The 21,215-nt window shown below is 40.5% G+C and overlaps 1 protein-coding gene across 1 annotated transcript in view; it reads right to left on the bottom strand.

The window, feature by feature from the left end:
* LOC310985021 (ephrin type-B receptor 1-like) overlaps positions 1-21,215 on the bottom strand; it is a gene marked incomplete at both ends in the record, with an annotated part of 100,984 nt that overhangs the window by 35,500 nt on the left and 44,269 nt on the right. Inside the window, 4 exons of the mRNA XM_083970440.1 lie at positions 7,024-7,148; positions 8,584-8,659; positions 11,079-11,344; positions 16,978-17,133. Of these exons, the coding sequence (XP_083826566.1) occupies positions 7,024-7,148; positions 8,584-8,659; positions 11,079-11,344; positions 16,978-17,133 (623 nt within the window). The remainder of the gene's footprint in view (positions 1-7,023; positions 7,149-8,583; positions 8,660-11,078; positions 11,345-16,977; positions 17,134-21,215) is intronic.

Here is a 21,215-nt window from a genome sequence, read left to right on the forward strand (position 1 = left end):
TTAATTCCCTCTTTCCTTGCAAATATGAGTGACAATGCACTTAATTAGCTGTTGCCCACAGAGACCGGTCCACCTGAGCGTTCGCTGCTCTCTCCCTTCTGTCCTCCACCTGAGGTGGATTAGACATCAGACCTATCAGGCCCATCTTATAAACCCTATTGGCTACAACCTTTTACCACTATCTTCCTCTGCCCTCTGCTGTGCTTCTTGTCACTCGCTTCTTTTGGATAAAAAAAAAATAGAAAAAGGGAAGGAAAAAAAAGGTTTTTACTGCAGCAAAATTGAAACGGTCCAGAGAGAGCGACAGACATGGTGTGATGATGGCATGAAAGGAGGGGGGAGGGAATCATGCCGTGCGGATGAAGGAGGTGGTGGATGAGAGTGGAGGGGGAGTGGGGGAGAGGGGAGAGGGGAGGGGGTCGGCGGCAGGGCTGAGAGGAGAGGAAGAGAGATGATGATGGTGGTGGTGGTGGCGATGAGAAGAGTTTAGGAGGGGTGAGGGTTGGGGGAGGTTAAAGAGAAGGTTATCAGAAGAAGGCATGCACACAGCTGAATGGAGGTTAAAGATGACTGAGCTGTTATTAGGGTTATCACTATTATACCCATTTCCCTCTTGTCCATCTTAAACTCCTTTTGTTGTCGCTTCTGGCTGGTACGACCATTATTATATAAGATTCCTCTGTACCTACAATAACTTCCTCTATCTGGCGTCTTTGAACAGTCAAATTGTTGATGTACTGCGCCATGAGAGATTGTCTCAATGCTACTGTGATAATAAAGACAAGACACGTGGACAACTGTAGAGTCCACAATGTTAGAAGCTGTGGGGAGAAGAAGGGTTATATTTGGACGTAGCCAAAGAAATGGGGGTATTGTGTTGGGGGGTGGGGTTTGGATTTGGAGAGGTGTGTGGGGGGTTGGCTCTACGCTCGCCACAGCGGAGAGGTTAGGGGACAGCCCATCTGGGAAGGTCTGGTAGCCAGAGATAAGTAGTGGGGAGAAATCCTGCCTCCCTGTGCCATATCAAATTTACTACATTAAAACCTCATTATCTATAGAGTGGCTAAAAGGGTAGGAGGGGGTAAGGGAGGGATGGAAGGGTAAAAAAAAAATGGAGGGAAGGAAGGTGGGGAAATGACAAAGTACTGGAAGAAGAGATACAGTACATCTGTCTGGTAAGAAAAACCTGTCATCTCTCTCTCTGGGTTTATCAAACTGCTCCCTGAGGACTTCTTTCACTTGAAGCTATGAGCTAAAATTAGTCACTTTATGTCGCTGGCTTGTCTTCACAGTGTAGAATACAGAATTTCTCCCTTCTTATGATGTGTATCAAGGAAGAGGAATGAAAAGAGGAAACAAAGACAGAACAAACTGTCAGCATATGATTCTTGGTCTTAATTGGCTTCCATGTTAAATAATGTTAAAGCAAAGGCTGCAGCAAATAAGGCCGGCTCACTGTAAAGTCGCTGCCCTGATTTTGACAAAGTAAGGGTTTTATCTGTGACTGTCAGACTGCAGCTACAGTACATCTCCCAGCGAGTGCACCACTTCTCATTCTGTCCTTGACTCACTCTAATTGCTCTCTCTGAGGCAGATTTTCAACTTTCTTTTTCTGCTTTCTCTGGAACTTCACTGTCACCAGAAACCTCGGGAAATAGAGGGGGCTAAGCAGCCTTTCTACCCCCAGGTGCAGCACCCTGCCTCATGGGGAATACTTGTATTGCTGTAAGATGTTACTCCTGTTAAAATTATTGTGCAGCCTCCACTGACGGTTCATCATTTGTAAAATACTGTGCCTGTATTGAACTGTTGTGGCGGGAAGGCTGAATGAAACAAGCGACAACTAACAGCTGTGGTGACACTGCACTGCTGTGAATTTCCAACCTTTTCTATTTTTAATATGTTGTTTGGCTGATAAAGAACAAAAAAATGCCTCAAAATGTCATTTATTTCGTGTTAAATCCTCCATTATGGACTGCAGAGAGTTGCGTTATGTCGTATATGTATCAATGAGTCTGTCTTTTTGCTCAACAAATGTATTGTGTTTATGTTCCAGCAGCTGTTTTACTATGCGTGATGCTTTTAGCAAGCATTCACACCACCAACAGCAAAACAGGTAATTTCTCACAGCTTCCTAAAATTACTGTTTCCTGTGAACATTTTCTGATCTGCCACTGCCATTCCTGACATCGAGTAAAAAGCATCAAAGGTTGAAAGGGACCAGCGTCGACTGGTAGCACACCAAATGTGAATCATGGCTTCCAGTGACAAAGTCAGGCATTTTGTAAAGCCATCCTCCCATCTGAACTCCTTTCAAAGAGGTTTTGCACAGGGCAACCTTTGCTTTCAAAAGGAGACTCACTATTTGCAAGACCACAAAAAGGTTACCTGTCAGGAGAAAGTAAACAGGTCGTTCAAGGTTTCACAGCAAATAAAAACAGAGGTTGTTTTTTTATTCTACTGAGGATGACCAACAGTTAATTTGACCTAGAGTTAGTTCTTCACAGCAGAGTCCGCAAATGTTTCTTCTCTGAACAACTGCTGAAATATTGTCCAGGTACTACATTCTTACAAAGGCATAATGAACTTCACTAATTGGAGAGGAATCACACTGAATGAGCTCTGGAGGATCTCTTTAAATCATATCTCATGAAATGAAATCGGTAATGAGGATAGTTACGAGCCAGCTTCCATTATATTGGACATTAGACACTGGATCTGCATGTGTTGATCATTTTTAGGAGCGTTTCTAAATGTGAGAGTGAAACGGGGATGAGCACAGTTTGAATATAATATGAGGGAGACTTTACATAATCTCATTAAAAGTATATTTTTGCAGGATACCAAGGTTATTCTGTGCATAATTACTGCATATACCAGCACATATGAATTATTCATTGATTTGGTTAGAAGTTGAATGCAATTCATCAAAAGCATCAACATACAGGTTGGAAGGCATTATTCAGTGTAATAGTTTAATTACCTGTGTAATGTTGTATGGTCCCGTTACTGCTGCTTTCAGACAGTTACATAGAACTTACATGTGAATATTTAACAAGCATTGTCACCAGGAGCTTTTCAAAGCAGCAATAATAACCCCAACAGCAGCAATGACACACACACATTCTCCCTTTATCTTGTGAAGAACGGTGAAATTACTGCCATAATACTGTATATTGTGTTGTTCTGTAAAATTGGAAATCATGAGCGAGCCCCCTTGGAGTCGTGGGCTTTAGGACTGTGCCTGAGTGTTTTCATCAAAGAGAATAGATAAGAAAGAGGGTTGACAAGAGTCTTGAGCATTTAAAGTTTGTAGTTCTGTTTGTAGCTGAGAGTTTCAGTGAGTTATGGAAGCACCAACGCACTGACAGTGTGTATTAAAAAGAAAGAAATGAGTAGTGAGACTTGCAGTGGGATCCCAAAAAAAAAATGCCAAAAACTATTTTCCTCAGTTTTGTAAAAAGGATAAGAAGATGGCAAGGAATCAAATGTGGGCTGTGGATGAGGAGGCATGTTGTTCTTTTTGGTATATCTCACACAATCCCTTGTAGGTGCTTTGCTCTTTGTCTTTAATCCGACTGCAGTGAAAGTCTATCTGTTTTTGCAGCTGTTGGCTCAGCTTCAGAAAAAGATGAGGATATTCTTAAGTTTAGCTTTGGGTGATAGATACGCTTTTAATTTAACTTTGAGTCTCAAAACGGCACTGCTTTCCATTGACTGAATTACACAGAAGACAAGATATGCCGCTTACAATTTTGCCCTTTCTTTTGCTTTTTTCTTTCCTAGAGCGGAAGTCTTTGATGGGAAAGCAATCATGTCCTGAACGTTTCACCCTCGTTGCTGCCACAGGTCTGACATTATGTATGCAGGCCGGTCAGATCGCTGAACTCTGGCAGTGAAGTGTTTTGTGGCTTGCTCTCCTGGTTCATACAGGTTAGGACCTTGTCCACCACAGAGCAGCTGCAGGCTTGATTGATTCAGTCAGAGCAGAGTGGAAGAAGCTTTGATTTCAACACCTACAGAGCCACTCTCAAGATAAATGGCTGCTTTGGTCTTCTGGTCTTACAGAGATTCAGACAGAAAGCTCTTCTATTGCTCTCAACATGTTGACACGAACAGCAAAAAGATTCCTCTAATCATCATCACATTGACGCTTTTTTCTCTTTTGCTAAATACTGAAAACAACAGTTTCACAAAGGCTGATGAAAACTTTACTGAGGTCAACACAAACTGTGGTGAACTGTACTGTAGTTCATCAGTGTCTATCTATGTAGTGAGTGGTGGAGTGTCCTGACACTGAGGCAGCCACTAGACACTTGTCTCCTTGTCTCCTGCAGCTGCAGAGTGGACGTTTTACTCCGGTTCTGAAAGGTTTGGGTCAGGAAGGGGCAATGCTGATGTGGACATTATACCAGGCTGCAGTGGTGAAGAGGGAGCTGCATGAGCCTCAGGGTAAAGCTCTCAGTTTACCAGCCACTCCATGTTCAACTCTCACCTACAGTATGAGCTTTGACCAGTGAGGAAGTACTTTACAGAGTTCGATCATCTGTATTGACATCAAAATAGGTTTACTCTATAGGAAGGTGGTTCGAGCATCTGATCAAGACTGGTAGGGAAGCCGCTGATATCTCATCTAGCTTGGGATTGCTTTACTCTTGCATATTGCTTCTTGAGACTTGCGTTTCCCCCCTCCCAATTCTTCACAGAATTGTCCAGGGTGGGAAGTATAAAGCCAATTTCCACAAAGTACATAATGGCACTTCAACAGGCACTTTTCCTTCCCGTCAGTGCGTCAGTAGAATCTCATCATCAAGGCCTGGATGAAAGGATGAAAGGTTTTCTAAAGAGATGCTCTCCTAAGCTCCGTCCTTCACAGATGGAGGTAACTACGTATGTAGAACCAGTGATTTGTGCTGACTTCTGCCTCACACCGACGTCCATATAGAGACTTGAAGCCCACTTGAATCTACCGCCGTGCTGGTGGTGGCTGCTGTCCACAAACACTTAAACATTTCTATCCACAGGCTTCACATAATCTTTCAGACCGCCAACGTCCAGAGACTATAGTGAAAAACGGCATCAGGGCTGGAAGTTCATTTCATAGTGCCATTGAGGAAATGACTGCGACTGCTGGTGATTATATTCCTGTAAAACAGCTATAAAATATGTAGTTTCAACTTCTGCAGTGTGTTAAAAAAAAAAAATCCTGATGAAATATTCAATGATTCAGCTAGGATAGCTACAGATATCATTTTTTGTTCAAATTTAAATTTCTAAATCAGTGTCCATGAATGTATTTATCATTTTTTAAGTTGCTTGTTCATGATTAAAGTGAAGAGTAGACCCACGAGAGTTTGTTTTGTGAGTTACTTTAATCATTTCAACTGCTGAATTAATTGGATCTTCTCTATTTTGTGTGTTGTGACTTACGAGACTGTGACACCTTTACTTCATCAGCTGTTCATGGAAGAAGCATGCACGGCTTTATGAGACTGAATAAATCAATACGGCTTTCTCTTACAATTTAGTTGAAGCGATGCTGTCTTCATTTGACAACGGCTCACTGAAGGTACTTGTTAATGAATGTATGCTCATTTTTACCACATGAATACTATCAGCTATTTATGTGCGATGGAGTAAAGCTCACTCTCCATCACTCTAAAACCCTGTCAGAGTGACTAGGCACCATGAAGAGCACACTTCATCTCAAAACAATCTTGACATATAAAGGAATAATATTGTATAAGGCTAAATGCATGACCTCAACACATTAATATGCATCGAGTACAAATTAGGTAGAAAATACATTAATTATAGGAATTTCTACATCTAAAGAGGAAAGAAATATGGTGACAGGTTTCTGCCTTCAGTAGCATTTAACTTCATTTCAGTCGCTGAACAATTAACAGTGATGTTTTTTTTTTTTACTCAACCAGTGAAAATAATAAGAAGAACACCACAAAAACTACAGGTTCTATTATTAGATATAAGGTCATCTTGAATCTCAAAGCATCATTATTCTTGTGTGTACTGTACATTATTTCAATGGTGGTAGTCGCTGTAGAAAAATGGCAACCCCTCTGAAATGTTGTTTGTACTGTCAAGAGTAAAAGTATATAAATACCCGTACATTTCTAGTTCTTACAGTGAAATATTTAATTGTTGAGCAGTGGTGCTTTGTCTTCATTGATCAAGAGCGTTTTCTTCAACTTTTGGATTATTTAGTTTTCTGATTAACTTTATCTTCTCTTCAAACACTCTATAATGTGATAGTAGTTGGCAGCTCTTGTAAAGGCAAAGCTTCACAGTTTAGGAGACATGTGTATTTGCTTTCTTTACTGAGAGTTAGATGGGAAGATAATTACCACTCCTGTGTCTGTAGGTTCATTATGAAGCTGGAGCCAGTGGACGGTTAGCTTAGCTTTACACAAACACTGGAAGAAGGAAGTAGGAACAGCTAGACTGATTTTCTAGCTTGGACAGTGTGAAAAATCTGCCTACTAGGATCTCTTAGCTTAGTAATTAACACAATATCATAAGAAAATTGACGTCGAACAATGACAAGCTGTAGCTTTTGCATAAAAACAGAAGAAGCATAAGAAGCATTGTGTGAATCAGACGGCTATAGACATAGCGGTAGGTGGATTCCCAGTCTTTATGCTAAGCTAAACGCACATGAATCCTGTTGCTTCGTATTTATTTACAGTCTCTCTCTTCATTTAGTGAAAAAGACCTCCTTTCTTTAATCACCTGATGGTTGTGGGTTCCATGGTTAATTTATGCAGCATCTGTGTAATAACTAATGAACTGTTTTGACTTCTTGTAGCAGCTGCTCTTCAGTAGCAGCCCTGATAATAAATGACTTAGATGTAGTTGATATTGATTCGCCTGTTTTATCGACTCTAATGGATTACAGGCAGTGACATTAACAACAAAAACGGCACAGACACACACACACCAACACACACACAAACAAACACAAAGATACACAAAGTCACACAGACATTTATCATCCCACTTTACCTTGTCATAGTATCGTATCTCATAGTCGAGGATAATACCGTTGGGCTGTTCGGGCGGTGGCCATGACAACGAGAAACTGCGGCTTGTTGAGCTCACTTGGTGCATTATGGGAACTACTGAGGGAGCTGTTAAAAAAACAACACACACACACACAAACATGTACACACAATCAATTAGCCCGTTAAAAGATTCACTAGCATGCCTAAATGCCACGGATATGGAAATACAGTGTGTAATGTAATGACATATTGCCAAAGATTATTTACACCCAAAGGAGAAAAATGTCTCCTCATCCAGGCTCATGAAAACAAATTACTGCACTTGTCACTGATGGGGAAACAAGAGTTATGTCTGCAATGTATTTTTACTCATAATTCTGGGAACTAGAAGCTGTTAGCTATAATGCATTTCATGCTTTTGCTTCTGGGATCTTTTTATGTGATGGTTTTCATCAGCGAGGAAGGAATCAAGACAGGGAGATTAATACCACACAAGTGGAGGAAGAATCGAAGTGATGCAAGTTCCATTAACAGTGAACTGTGCCTCAAAGGATACAAAAGGATATTAATGTTTTCTTGAAAACAGAATTAATAATTGGTTTTATGCATTAAAATGCAAGTACATGGCATGAAAGCGGGACCATCACAACATCTTGAGACCGCCATAATCCTGTAAATGTAAATGCTGCGATACCTGAGGAGCCAGATACCACTTGTGTAAACATGATTTGACAGCATTAGCGAACCGTCACCTTAGGTCCTCACTTTTTTTTTCTTAATATCGCCACAATTGACATTTTCTCTATATGTGGAGCGAGATTCATATCCTTAGGTCCCATGAAACCCACTCAAAACTTATTGCATAATTTAACCCACACCCTCAGCCATGTTCAGTCAACCTGAAAATAAATCTGTTTTTGTTGATTCCTGAAAGATTTCAGGGACAGGAAAAGCTTTGCACCCGGCAGCAGAAACAAATGTGCTCAGGAAGCAGCGAGGTGACAATGGATCATGTTTCGATTAGGGGATGAGCTGCTGTAGATGAGGTAAATGATGTGATGAGAAAAGTAGCTTTTAAATCTGAATTTGGGTAGCGGTGGAAATATCACTTGTGTCTGTCTCTATAAAGTATTGATGGAGCAGTAACTCAGCTCACTTTATAGTCTCTAAGAATTATACTGTCAAGAGATTGAGAGAGAGGGACAGAGAAGAGGAGGGCAGGGAGAGGGGATAAAGGAGAGAAAAAGAGAATCGAGACTGAGGCAGAGGAAAGCAGGATGAAAGCTGTGGATGTGCAGGGAAGACAGAGAAGGGGGGAGAGAGAGAGAGAGGAGGGGGGAGGCAGAGGGAGAGAGAGATGACAAGCTTATAACATGTTTTATGAATTAAAAGACTGTAGCTCAATTTCCTTTATCCCCCTAGCCATCCCTCCCTCGCTTAATCCACCGTGCCCCGGGGTATGCTTACACACATACACAGACGCTTACACACATACACAGATGCTTACACACACACACACACATATATATACAATTGCACAGCTTTTGCACTGGCCACTCACCAGCCTGATTGGTTGTAATGTTGATTGACAGTTGTTGGGCGGGGTAAGGGCTCTTGTTGGAGACTCCGTTGATTGCCTGTAGAGTATAAAGTGAAATGGTCAGTTATTCTTACACACACATACACACTCGCATTAATAGTTACTTTAACTGGTCCTTTACCCCCAGTCGGTCACTGTTGTTATACCTCCTCAGCCAAATGTTCTGCACTTTCATGATTTACAGAAACTGGGGCAAATTTACCACTTGAAATTCTTAGTGGTTTTTAAAATAAGTGCTTTGGAGGAAAAGAAAAGCTGGCTCCCAATTTTAAGGGAGCAACTGTCGATTTTACCGTCTGAGAGAGCAGCTGTCGCTGGCAGATTTTACTTGCTGATTAGACTGACGTCAGCTCCATGAGCTGGTAGAAAAAGGCCGTGTTCAGGTGACTTTTTAATGATTTCAGCTGACTTGTTTTGAAAGGGGAAATCTGGAAAATAGTCCTAGACATGCAGTCGATGGCGACAGTTCATTAATAGCTAAAGCTGAGCAGGTCCTTGTCATAAAATTGGCAACTCAACAATTAAATACCCATGTAAGAAACACTGATATAAAGAAATAGTGTATTGCTACAGTATATCAGACTCAGAATACACTGTTTAGCTGTTTTGCATATGAGGACAAGTGAGAAAGAGGTTTGATTTATGATTTCACATAAGGAAGTGCAAACATAAGTCTGATAATGAGCAGCACCAGACTGTTAAAGTGACCCTTCAATCTGTGGCATCCATGACCCAAAACACTGGAAAAACACAATTCCTTAATTTTATGTACAATGACACAGAGCATACACACTGAATACAGCTCGACGGACCTGCCCTGTTAATCTTTTAGTTGCTAAGCTTCGACTGGACGCTCGCTGTTCAGGGGGAGGAAACGGTCAATTACCAGCAAAAATGTAATGGTTTTAATATCAGAGTGTCGTAGGAGCTGCCAGTGTGTCATTGAAACGCTGAGGTCCCACCGCCTTCCTCATCTCACCAACACAAAGACACAATTAAGAGGTTCTGAGCATGTTTTAAAAACCACCTCATTAGCTGCCACATATTGTTTATCATGAGCACAGTTAATCATTTTGACGGTCAAAACAATGTCGTCAGTCGTAGCAAATCATTAAACAAAGGCTGGTAATTAGTGAGGCTAGCTTGATGGCCTCGTCCAAGCTCTACTGCTTCATTGTTTTTCTTTTATATTGCATGCATCTCCCATTTCTTTATGTTTCCATATCAGTATTTTTTTTAAATGTAAAAGCTGCTAAAATAAAAAGAAAAGAAAAGAAAGAAAAGCTGTCAGTGTTTTCAATTGCTGGGTAATTTAGTTCTGAGAGAAAGTGAACTGACCCTGAATACTTCAATGAAAATTTGTCTCTTACTTCAAAGGTGGATGCCTTCAGTAACCACTTAATTCTAATCAATACTTTCACAATCAACACTGTCATTCGAGTTATTCATTCATTCATCACTATTGATCGGTTCATCCGGCAACGGACAGCTTCAAGAAGAATCAATTCATACGTTCAGGCCACTCTCTTCATAATCAAAGCATTATCTGCTCCACGAGGAGGTTCTTACTTAGCTCTGGCTCTAACCTACACTGGCTAGACAGAGAAAAAACCCTAATTGATTATAAAGCAGGTGACCTTGATTTAGACACCCAACCTTGATGGTAAACTCAGTTGATGGCCCAGTACCGCAGGTTCACCACTGCACTAACTTTATAGACTTGTGAGAGGCCTTGGGGTTTGAGACAACATGATATAACTGCAGATCGTGCATAAAAGTCTGCGTGTCAGCAAGCATTTATACAGCCTCAGTATCCTTGAGCATCATAGAGAATATCCCGCAGCCATTTGCATCTAAAACAAGAGTTGACAGCATGAAGGTTGCTTTTGAAGTAGGTAATGTGTGATAAGTAATTTCTACTCTTCCAAGTTGCATTTTAATTATTTTTTCATTACAGTCGCACAAAAGAAAAGACGATACAGTAAATTTCAAAGCATCATTTAAAGCAACTATGGAGAATACACAAAGTTTGTTTCTTGCTTTATCTTGGGTAAAAGCTTTAATTGACCTGTATTTAAAGTATTTACAGTGGATGCTGATGGGATTTCCAAGGTCAAATCCAAATGAATAAATGCCACATTTGTAGTGAAGCTTTAGCCGAGAGCTGCATGCAGCCATGTAGCACATTGTAGAGAAACTATGTACAAATCAATGGTGGACAGGCATTAATAATACTGCACTAATGATTTGTGAATTTTTTGGTAATTCTGGGTCAGTAGTGGAGTCAATGATAAAAAAAAAGAAATGCCTGCCAACCTCCACAAAGCTACAACCTGTGAATGTTTGATGCTCAAAGGACAGATGTTCCCTGTAGTACTCCTCTAACAACACCGTGTAGTGAACAAAACGCCCCGCAGAATAAACAAACACACATCCGTCTCTCTCTGGGGACCAACCTGTATTTCGAAGGTGTACGACGTGTGCGCCCGCAGCTTGCTGATCTCCACCCTTGTTTCCTTCAGCCCCCGCTTGCCTGCTGGGACAAACACCACGCTGTCGTCACACGGCTGACACGCCCGGCGCTCGTTGCTGTGGCACCGGCGGCACAACACGTTGTATGACAAGTCGTCACGGTGCCCCGTCTCACGTGGCGGGTGCCACTCCAGCTGCACCGACGTCTGGTTGACAACTGAGACCACATTGCGAGGCGCTGAAGGGACACCTGTGGAGACATGATAGGAGGGTAAGAGGGGGCTTGACACTGAAAATACATGTTTCCAATGTCTGTGTCAAATGATGCAGATATTAATCAGGTGGATTCAGATCAGCCTGTCAGCTTAAAGCAGCTGCATCCAATCAAATTCATTATGATGAGCACTTAAGAAAATTATTTGTTTGTTTTTTTATAAAGTGGTTTCTCGTCATGGTATATGGAAAACAAAAAAAAGTAGGGTTAGTAAGCTGTTATATATTACTGAGTTTGTATATACGTGCAGTAAACTGTAGGCCGAACTGTGTGTGACCCAGAATGCCATATCATCCTTATATGACCATTTATTTGATTTTTGCAGAAGCTGCATTAACTATTTACATTATAGAGACTTCTTTTCCGTAATAGAATAACTGTCCAGTAAAGAAAGATACTGTAAAAAAAAAAAAAAAAATTCAACACAACAAACAACAGCTTATAAAAAATAAACAATTAAAAACATTAGTTAAAACAAGGCTGCCACAACAGAGGACAATAACACTAATTTCAAACCCCTTTTTTGATTACGGTATTTCACTGCTTTATTTTTACAGAAAAATGTTCCTCTTTTAACTCTAAACTGTTGTGATAAGTAATAAATTGTCATTTTAGGAAGAAAAAAAATAAAAAATAAAAAATAAAATCCACTGATTTCAGCCTCTCAAATGTGAATAATGTGCTTTTCTTAGTCGTTCATGGTAGTAGACTCGGTGTCTTTTATGCTCGTCTGACAAATATTCGCACAAATATTCTTTTTATAACATTTTAAAGACTATAATAGAAGTTTAATCTATGATAAACACAATAACAATGCAGACTGCAATAGAGAAGAACAACACCCTTTCCCTTCCCAGCTTGTGCATATAAGGAACCTTCTCGATTTAGGAAAAGACATTAGACCACACTCAAGTCAAAGTCTGGGAGTGCTCTGTCAAAACTCGGACTGACCAGTGAATACAAAGATGGGTACTTACAGTACACACATTAAAAATGTATGATACCAGTGGTCTTACAGTCTACATCACTGTCTATCACCGTTTTTGGGAGCTGGTTTTACTGCAAAATTGCAAAGTGCATTTTTTATACGTGTACGGAAAGCTGTCACTCTCAGTCAAACGGTGACCTGACAGCTCCTCAGTAGCAGGACGATCAGTGTCTCTTTGTGTCTTTGCAGTCAGTCAGTCAGTCAGTCAGTCAGTCAGTCAGTCAGTCAGTCAGTCAGTCAGTCAGTCAGTCAGTCAAGTCTCTTTTACTTTTCAGCTCATGTCTTTGATCTTTGGAGAGACTCTTTTAGGAGACTTTTTAGGGTGTCATTGTGAATTTTCAATGCACATCCACAGTTTTCACAAGGTTAAATCATTTCTAGTGGGTGCACTTCGCCTTGACTGTTCACATACACATCACAGACATACACACACAGACACACACTCACACAACATGTTGAAAACAAAAACAGATGAAATTGATACTCTATGTCGGCCTGAACCACAGTCATACAGAACGACTGAGACGGCCCCATGGAAGACGTTTGTGTGTGTTTCTCAAACAGTCACCGAGAGGCACACACGCTGCTGCATCAGTGCTGACAATCAGTAGGGGGGGGTGAAAATCTTATAATCTATATAGCATCTTATAATCATCCCTGCAGTGAAAGAAAAAGAAGGAAAGGGGGGAAGGAAAGAGAGAGAGAGAGGGGACCCATCGAAGCTGTGCATTCATAATTATAAGCACACATGCAGGGTGTTGACACAGATACTCAGTCTTACTTTTTATACCGTGTATAGCAACATACAAATCCTTTCACACAGCAAACACGCATTCAAATGACAAACTGGAGGAAAAGTCATAATAAAAACATTTTAAATCAAAAAATACTGCTGCTTCAATACAGAAAAAAAAACATTTCACCCACTTCAGTGAGTTAGACACACAACCTGCTCTGCAGCCTACAACCACGCTGTGCACTTTTTCACTGTTTTGTAAATAGCTTTCACAGTATCAATCTGACCTATACACAAAAATACACTTTAAAAAATACCCACACAGAAACACTCACATATACAGTACAAACACACACACACACACACACACACACACACTTTGCACCTATGCAGCCCATGAGGCATGCTGGGGGAATGATTTTCTGTCAAGCAACTGTCCACACACTGTGCGCTCACTCTTCCATTTCGCTGATCTGATTTTATATCTGATTGAGTTTAGACCATATATAAATAAACTCGAGCTCCATCCTATATTGAAGTTTTATCCTACAGTTCTGAGTTTTTTCCTCTTCTTTTTCCAATTTGTGTCTGGGGAAAAAACCAGACAACAACAACATATAATATCATTTGTTTTTTGTTCTTTAATTCAAACTAGCAAAGTAACTCCCAGAACTGTCTAGGCTGAGAAAGTCGACACCTGACACGTTTAGTCCCTGGGAAGGTTGATTTTGCTTCTATCAACATATATATATTCGGGACTCTTCTGCTGCTGTCGTTTGAGCTGAGGCGTTTCATGTGCTGCCTCTGTAGTCAGAGTAAGTTCAACTCCATAAGTTGTTCCATAACCACTGTGGCAAAGTCAATTCTTTCTTAAATTTTCACTTTGAGTTTCCCTGAATAAAATGTTCGGGTTAGTTTATAGTATTCTTTATGTTTTTAGTGTTCAACATAGAATGAGTTTGAAAGCTTTGAACTCAATTAACAAATCACTTTATTTACTGCCTCTACATATTGTATTGATGAATCACTGGGATAATTTGCACCAACAAGGAACTACCTTCACACAAAACCTGTTTGTTTGGTTCTGTCTAAATGAGCTCTTGACAATTTAATTTGGTTTGTGTAGTCTGGTGAGGAGGTTATCAATCAAACTTGTGCAGGCTAAAAAGAAACTAGGCCAAGATTGTCTGAAAATCTGCTCGAGATTGTGTGAGTACTACAACTTAGAAGATGAACTATGATTTATCTAACGTTAAAGGGATAGTTCAACATTTTGGCAAATTGGCCCATTGCCATAATCCCTATAGTTTTAGGAGTAGGTTCGTGTCGGTGCAAGCTATTTTTAGAAAGCAAAACCGCTGATGCATGTTCCCGTCGGGAGCAGTTTTTCAGCAAGCAGTCTCTGCATTTGCCTCGAAAACAACTCTGTCTCGTAACGTTCAGTTATTATCTCATAGCGTGGTGAATGTGCAGGTCACAACTTGTCCACCAGAGTGTTTTGGAGTTGTTTGATTGTGTATTTGATGAGTTTGATGAGGGAAACCAAGAAATCACATTAGCCTCCATAGCGTAGCTCTGAGCAGCTCACGGCTCTGCTCCGCCGTTCTAAAAAATAGCTTGCACCGACAATTAAAGGTAACAAACCCACTGCTATGACTATAGGGATTATGGCAATGGGCCAATTTGCCAACATGTTGAACTATCCCTTTAACTCACAAAGAGGGTCAGAGAATACACTCAATGGCAATACCATTAACATCTACTTACATATAAATATGAGTAGAAAATACATTTCAGCTTGTTTTTATTGTGAAAATAGAGTGGTCAAAACAGTGGGCTGCTCAATCCATTTCTCTCTTCCTCACAAACACTGACAGAGCCATCCTCCAGTTACAGTTCCTCCTCTCCCTGCACATCTGAATCAAAACACGATCATGCGAGAGGAAAAGACTGTTGCTTTCTTTTCCCCTCGGAGAAGACTGCTGGCAGAGCCGCTAGTCGGTATCGACTGTTCATGCAAGTAGATAACGCTAATGTTAATCCTTTAACCCTGTCGCTGAATGTTTGCCCGCTCAGGCCGTATCAATATTGAAAGATATGCCAAAAGACTGTGAAGGGCTCATCAGGAGGAGGTAACAAAGACAGTCTTGGGCCAGAGGTATCAGCCAAAACACAGAGTAGAGAAACTTAAGAAAAGCTGCTGCACAGTCCTGCAGCCAGTGTGATTAGCTATCCAATTAATTTATTTTGACTATTTCCAGGCTCCCACCAGTGCTACTGTGGCAGCTGAAGCAGCAACAGAGGGTCGGGAAGGGATGGCAGCTAATAAAGAGGGACGTATAGGAGACGAAGAGGAGGAGGAGGAGGAGGAAGACGGCAGCCAACATGCTGCAGTGGGAGAGCCAGCGAGGGCCAAGTGACAGGTGAGATTGACAGTAAAAGCACTGACTGTATATATTATTTACTTCTCACAAAGTACTTTTCTATTAGAATAGAAGTTCTGCAGTGGAGCAGATGTAAGTATGGTTTTACTTCTACATACATTTTGTCCACCTGTCCATAATTCACAATGGCTGACCAGCAAGGACGTGATCCTTAAGCGATCTGTTGTAAACCTGTAATAAAGCAGCTGCAGATCATTTTATATCTAAATGCAAAGCAACAGGTGGTTAACCCTGTCAATTTAAATTGAATGTATTCTGCTCGTGTCCTCAATACTCTATTTTCACAGTTTGTCATTAAAGTCTGTTTTCTATCAGTCTGTCACTCCTTAGACCATGTGAGGTCCAATTTGGGGTTCATCATCATCTTCAACAAATTACTCTATGTGACCATCAGAGAAGATAAACAAACACAAACAGCACAGTTAAGTGAACTGCAACTTGTCAGATTTGAAGAATTGGATTTCCTTTGTTCCCTAGTTACAGTATCCCTATTGACTCATCTGTACAAAGCCGACACAAAGCAGATCAGAAGTAATAGACGACAAAGCATCTCATTTTTGGTTAAGACCAAACAAATGCAGATAACAGATGAGAAAATAATGAAAACTGCACACTGCTGGGCAGATTAGTAAAGCACAGTATAGTAGAGAAGAAGAAGATCAACACCAGTGGTAAAGAAGCACATTCACTATTTTTTCATTATGTGCATTTTTGAGGTTTTTGTTTTTTCCTTTGTGGGTCGAAAACAGTCAAATTAATGAATGAACCAGAATTTTTCCAACCCGCCTTAAAAAAAAAAGCATTAAGTTGTATCCAGGTCAATGGGACGTGCACAAACACACGCACACGCACGCACCTATGCGCACGGTACACACACACACACACACACACACACACACACACACACACACACACACGCTGAGACTAGCTACACAGTCACTAGACAGTCCAAAAATGATTCATGTCTCAACCTACTTACACCATCTCTCTGTGGAACCGAGAGGCAGCGTTTTTCAAACTCTGTGCTTCGTCTTGCATAGCAATATCGCCTCTTCAACACACTAAACACATATTCACTTCAATGGAAAGCCTGAGGAATGTGGCAGCGTTATTACTTACTGCTCCCCAAATCCCCAAACAAGGACGGGAACATTGCGGCACACTCACTGTGAATGAGCTGCATAAAATTAAGAGTTGGAATAATAAATCAAAGCAGATATTGGCCTTTAACTTAATGATGAGCTATTGGGTCTGCCAGTGACGTTATGAAGTGATATGCTGTAACCGTTGGTAACCTAACCAAAAAGGTTCAAAGACCAACAATCACATGGTCATCTTGAGGTATAATCACACTCAGCGACACTACACAAAGAATCATTATGTGGTTTTGTTTGTTTATGTACTGTATGTGCTTGTTTGACAGAGAGAAAAACGGACTCACTGGTGCACACGTCCTCTGCTTTGTCCATGTCTCCACGGTAATAGCCGTTCCGACAACCACAGAGGGTGGCGGCCTCGATGGTGGAGCGACTGTTGAGCGGACACTGCTGACATAATCCTGCTCCCTGGAAGGACTTAAAGGTGCCCTGGGGACAAGCTGTAAAGACAGAAGAGACGCATTAAAAAAAAACAATACACAACTCTGGATCCACAACACAAATGAAATGCGATAAATAAACTATAATTTTCATAGCCTGAGTGTGTGTGAGCTTTATATTTGTCTTCTCTGCAAAACATTTGATAAACTTTGTTTCATAAGGACTTTGTACCAGCGGAGTTATTATTGGTACGAAGAAGTTGACAAAGCACAGAGGGGGATTTTCTGGGATAGCAGCTCATGAGCTTGTTCTGACAAGATACACAAAAACACTTTGTGTGGGTCCACACACGCGCACACACAATCTGATTATCTGTAGTGTAGATTATGGTTTCATTTCTCCAGCTCCCTTATCTGGGTCAGGGTTGTTCATCACCATAAATATTAACTAAATTATCCTTTATGACATAAAATACATACGAGTTCTGAAACATGGTGTCCTCTATTCCAACTTTTACTCATTTAAATTCAGGGACAGTTCAGGCTGAGCAAAAAGTACATTCTTGTTATTCAGCTTGCCTTCATGTAGTTTCACAACTCTATGCAGTATATGCTTAGAAAGGCACTACAGCAGTAACGTGCGCCAGAATCAGCAGAGACTATATAAGTATAAGTATATAAAAAATAATTTTACAAACATTAACAGCCTTTATTTATTAGAAGCCTTTATTCACACTTACTTCGCTCCATATTTATCTACAAAAACAGCAGGTTTCTGATGTTTTTTTCCCCCCACTAGCATTTTAATACCTAACATGCATTTTTAATCACAACAAGGCTCGACCTTTGCCCGGACATGATGTCATAGACCAGAATCATGGTGTTACTGTTTGGGTTTAATGTCAAATCTCATGTATTTTACATCAGAGAGCTTTTTTTTTGTCTTTTTCTTTTTCCAGAGAAGCTACAGTCAGTTTCTGATTTATAAATCTGAAGTCAGAGAAGCTATTTGTAAGTTTTCTGTGCCGCCAAACACGTTTTTTTTTTTTACTAGGGAGCAGATGGTAGCGATTGTTTCTTGACAAGAGCCAAGACAAAAGGTTACAATACTCCCTCTGAGCAGTGCAACATCTTCCAGGGCAGATTGCAGGCCACAGTGAGGAGCTATCAGAAAGTGATGATTTGGGCTGGGTCTAGCCGGATAGTGTGTTAGCTTTAGTTACTTTAGCTTTAGAAGAGTGTTGCTTAGTGAGTAAAGGAATGAAGTCTGATGCTGAAGTTGCAATGTTTCCTCTAGAGTACAATTATTAATGCTAACAAAACTTGCATGTAGCACTGTGTTTGTGACCACAAGAGACGCTCACTGAGCCATTATCTGACTTGTATCTCCATCAGTATAACGTCTGTAGAATGTATAGGTGACCAACTGTTTGTTCTATGTTTTTCTGTATGTTGTATGTTCTTTCTTTAAAAATAAAGTACAAAAAAAATGCATGGATCTCCTTTGAACCCAAGGAAGGCAAGCAAGTGGCACAGAGAGAGAGTTTGTGTTCATGTGTCGGGTGAAAGTATTTCTCAATTATTTCCCTGTGGTATAAATATTAGGTTCTTTGTTCAAGCTATTTTGATGGCAGCACAGGTCGGCCATTTAACGTTTCTTCGCTGGTCAGTAACTGAACCCTTCAAAGCTCCAATTTATGCAGAACCGCTGTCACCACAGCACTGCTACAAGTGGCTGTGAGATTGGCAGCAAGTGCTGAGGGTGTGTGACAGCTGAACTATAACAAGGACTTACATCTAGTTTGAAGTTCAAGTGGAAAAAAAGGTCGCAGCGGATTGACTTCAAAATAAAATATAACATGAAGACATTGTCGAACATCCAAGGTAAAACATATCGCTAGGAAGTCAGAGTACATTATATCCCCCCAAAAAGACGCCTGTTTTAAATTCGCACATAGGATTTCGTAAGTGCCTTTTTGTAAGGGCAAACACATCCTGAATTATGATTATAAGTTTAGAAAAAAGATGAACAGGGAAGAGAGGTGTGAAATGAGAAATAAGACTGAAATGAAAGCTCTGCCAAAAGAGTGAGGAAAATGAAATTAGTTTTTTTTTTTTCCAATGTTACCGTTTTCCAGTTTATGATTTATCTTTAGCACTTTGTTTTCCTTCTTGCGCTGTAATGAATGCTCACTTTATCTCAGAGATGCTTTGTATGGTGGAAGACCAAAATGCAAATGTTAAATAGATTTATAGCAGAGGACAGAGAAGGATTGCACCAGCAGGGCTTTTAAGGAGTCCACACAAACTGGAGTCCAAACAATGACATGAGCTGAATGGGAGAAAGAGACGGAAAGGTAAGAGCTTCAGGGTGTCGCTTAATCAAATGTTTTAGGGTTAAAGGGTCAGACAGATTTTCTCAGGAGAGAAGGAGGTGGGGGAAAAGAAACTAAAGTTATTGAAAAAAGAAACAAAGTCAAAAAAAAATGTGAGCGAAGCAAGATGATAAGGGAACACAATGAAACTGCTCTTTCTATCCCTCCTTCTCAACATCATTGTATTCCCGCAGCACTGCTCCATTGTGTTCACTCCCCTGAAATGTTATACTGTTATTTCTTGGTTTTGCTGATGCTTTTGTTCTCACATGATTTACATTGGACATGTTTTACTGCGTAATTACACTGCCCATGAGCCACAGGGACTGACTGAGGCTGCTCAGATGTTTTGAAGTGCAGGCTACTTCACACTACATCCCATTGCAGGACTTGATTAAGCTTGTATTAAAACCTGAGCAATTTTATACATCGCTGGCCCCCCGCTGACAGTATGAAGTAACTCAACACGGTGTCCCCTCATTATTGTGTGGTGTGGAGGATGTTGGAGAGTCCCAACTCTAAGTCGGGATTTTTGGATGTGTCTTTTCCTTAAAGGAGAAAACAAACCCTGTATTACTATTGGAGCTGAAAAACAGCTAATTAATCAATTCACTGCCAGAAAGTCAATTAATTCATTAATCAGCATTACTTTGCATCTGTTTTGATGATTAGTTTATATTTTCCAGCAAAAATACCAAATAAAAGGATCTCAGCCTCTTAAAAATGATGATTATCTGCTATCCTTAGTTTTATATTACACTTCACCATCTATTAATATCTATATCTGTTCATACATAGACAATACAATAATCTTTGTATTTTTAATTGTTGGACAAAACAAGTGTTAGGAATATGTCACCTTGGACTCTGGAATATTTATTTTCACTATTTTCTGGCATTTTATCGTCAAAACGATTTTGTGAGAATTGTTAAAGGGATACTTCACCCAAATTCGATAATTCACCAATTTTCTACTCACCGTCATGTGAAGGAAGGGTTCGGAGAACTTTCGGAGTTATAATTAGCTCCCAGTGGCTGCACGAGATTTGCTGCGCGATTTTCTTCTGTGTTTACATTGTACATCCAATGGTTTACCGCTGGGAGCTACTGCTACAACAAGGCTAAAAACAGAGATCAAATTATTTTTTTCCAAACAAGTTTTTCATGTGGCAGCTTCAGGACACTTGGGTCAGTACGGACGAGCAGTATGGAGGTATCTGGATGATTCAAAAGTGAACTCTATCTGCCGCAATTATATGAAAATCTGTTGCCAGCCGAAACCCCCCTGGAACTCCAAAAGGGTTTTGATGACTCTGAAAGTTCTCCAAACCCTTCCTTGGCATGACGGCGAGTAGAAAATTGGTGAATTATCGATTTTGGGTGAAGTATCCCTTTAATTGTGGATCTAATCACCATAGGGCAAATGGCCAAAACCACATGTTAAATAATCAAACTGACAGTTGTGGAGATGTGATGGCACAAAAACCACAGCCCATTAGGAACTCTGGATCCAGATGAGGTCCAGTTAGGATAATTTTCTGAATTGTTCTGAGCGGCTTCCTGCAACGGCAGAGTGAGAAGCGCTTCAACTCCAGCCGGGAACCTTTGTTGCTGCAGCTCTATCTCTCTCATTTCTTGCCACATCTCCACTGTCTGTCACAAAATGCAGAGGAAAATACTCACAACATACTTAAAGAGAGCAGCACAAAGACTTAAAAGGAGCAGAAAGCTGTGAAAGGCAAAGCAGCATTAAAGGCTCTGGGTGGG

Source organism: Trachurus trachurus (assembly GCF_905171665.1).
Source record: "Trachurus trachurus genome assembly, chromosome: 4".
NCBI lineage: Eukaryota > Metazoa > Chordata > Actinopteri > Carangiformes > Carangidae > Trachurus > Trachurus trachurus.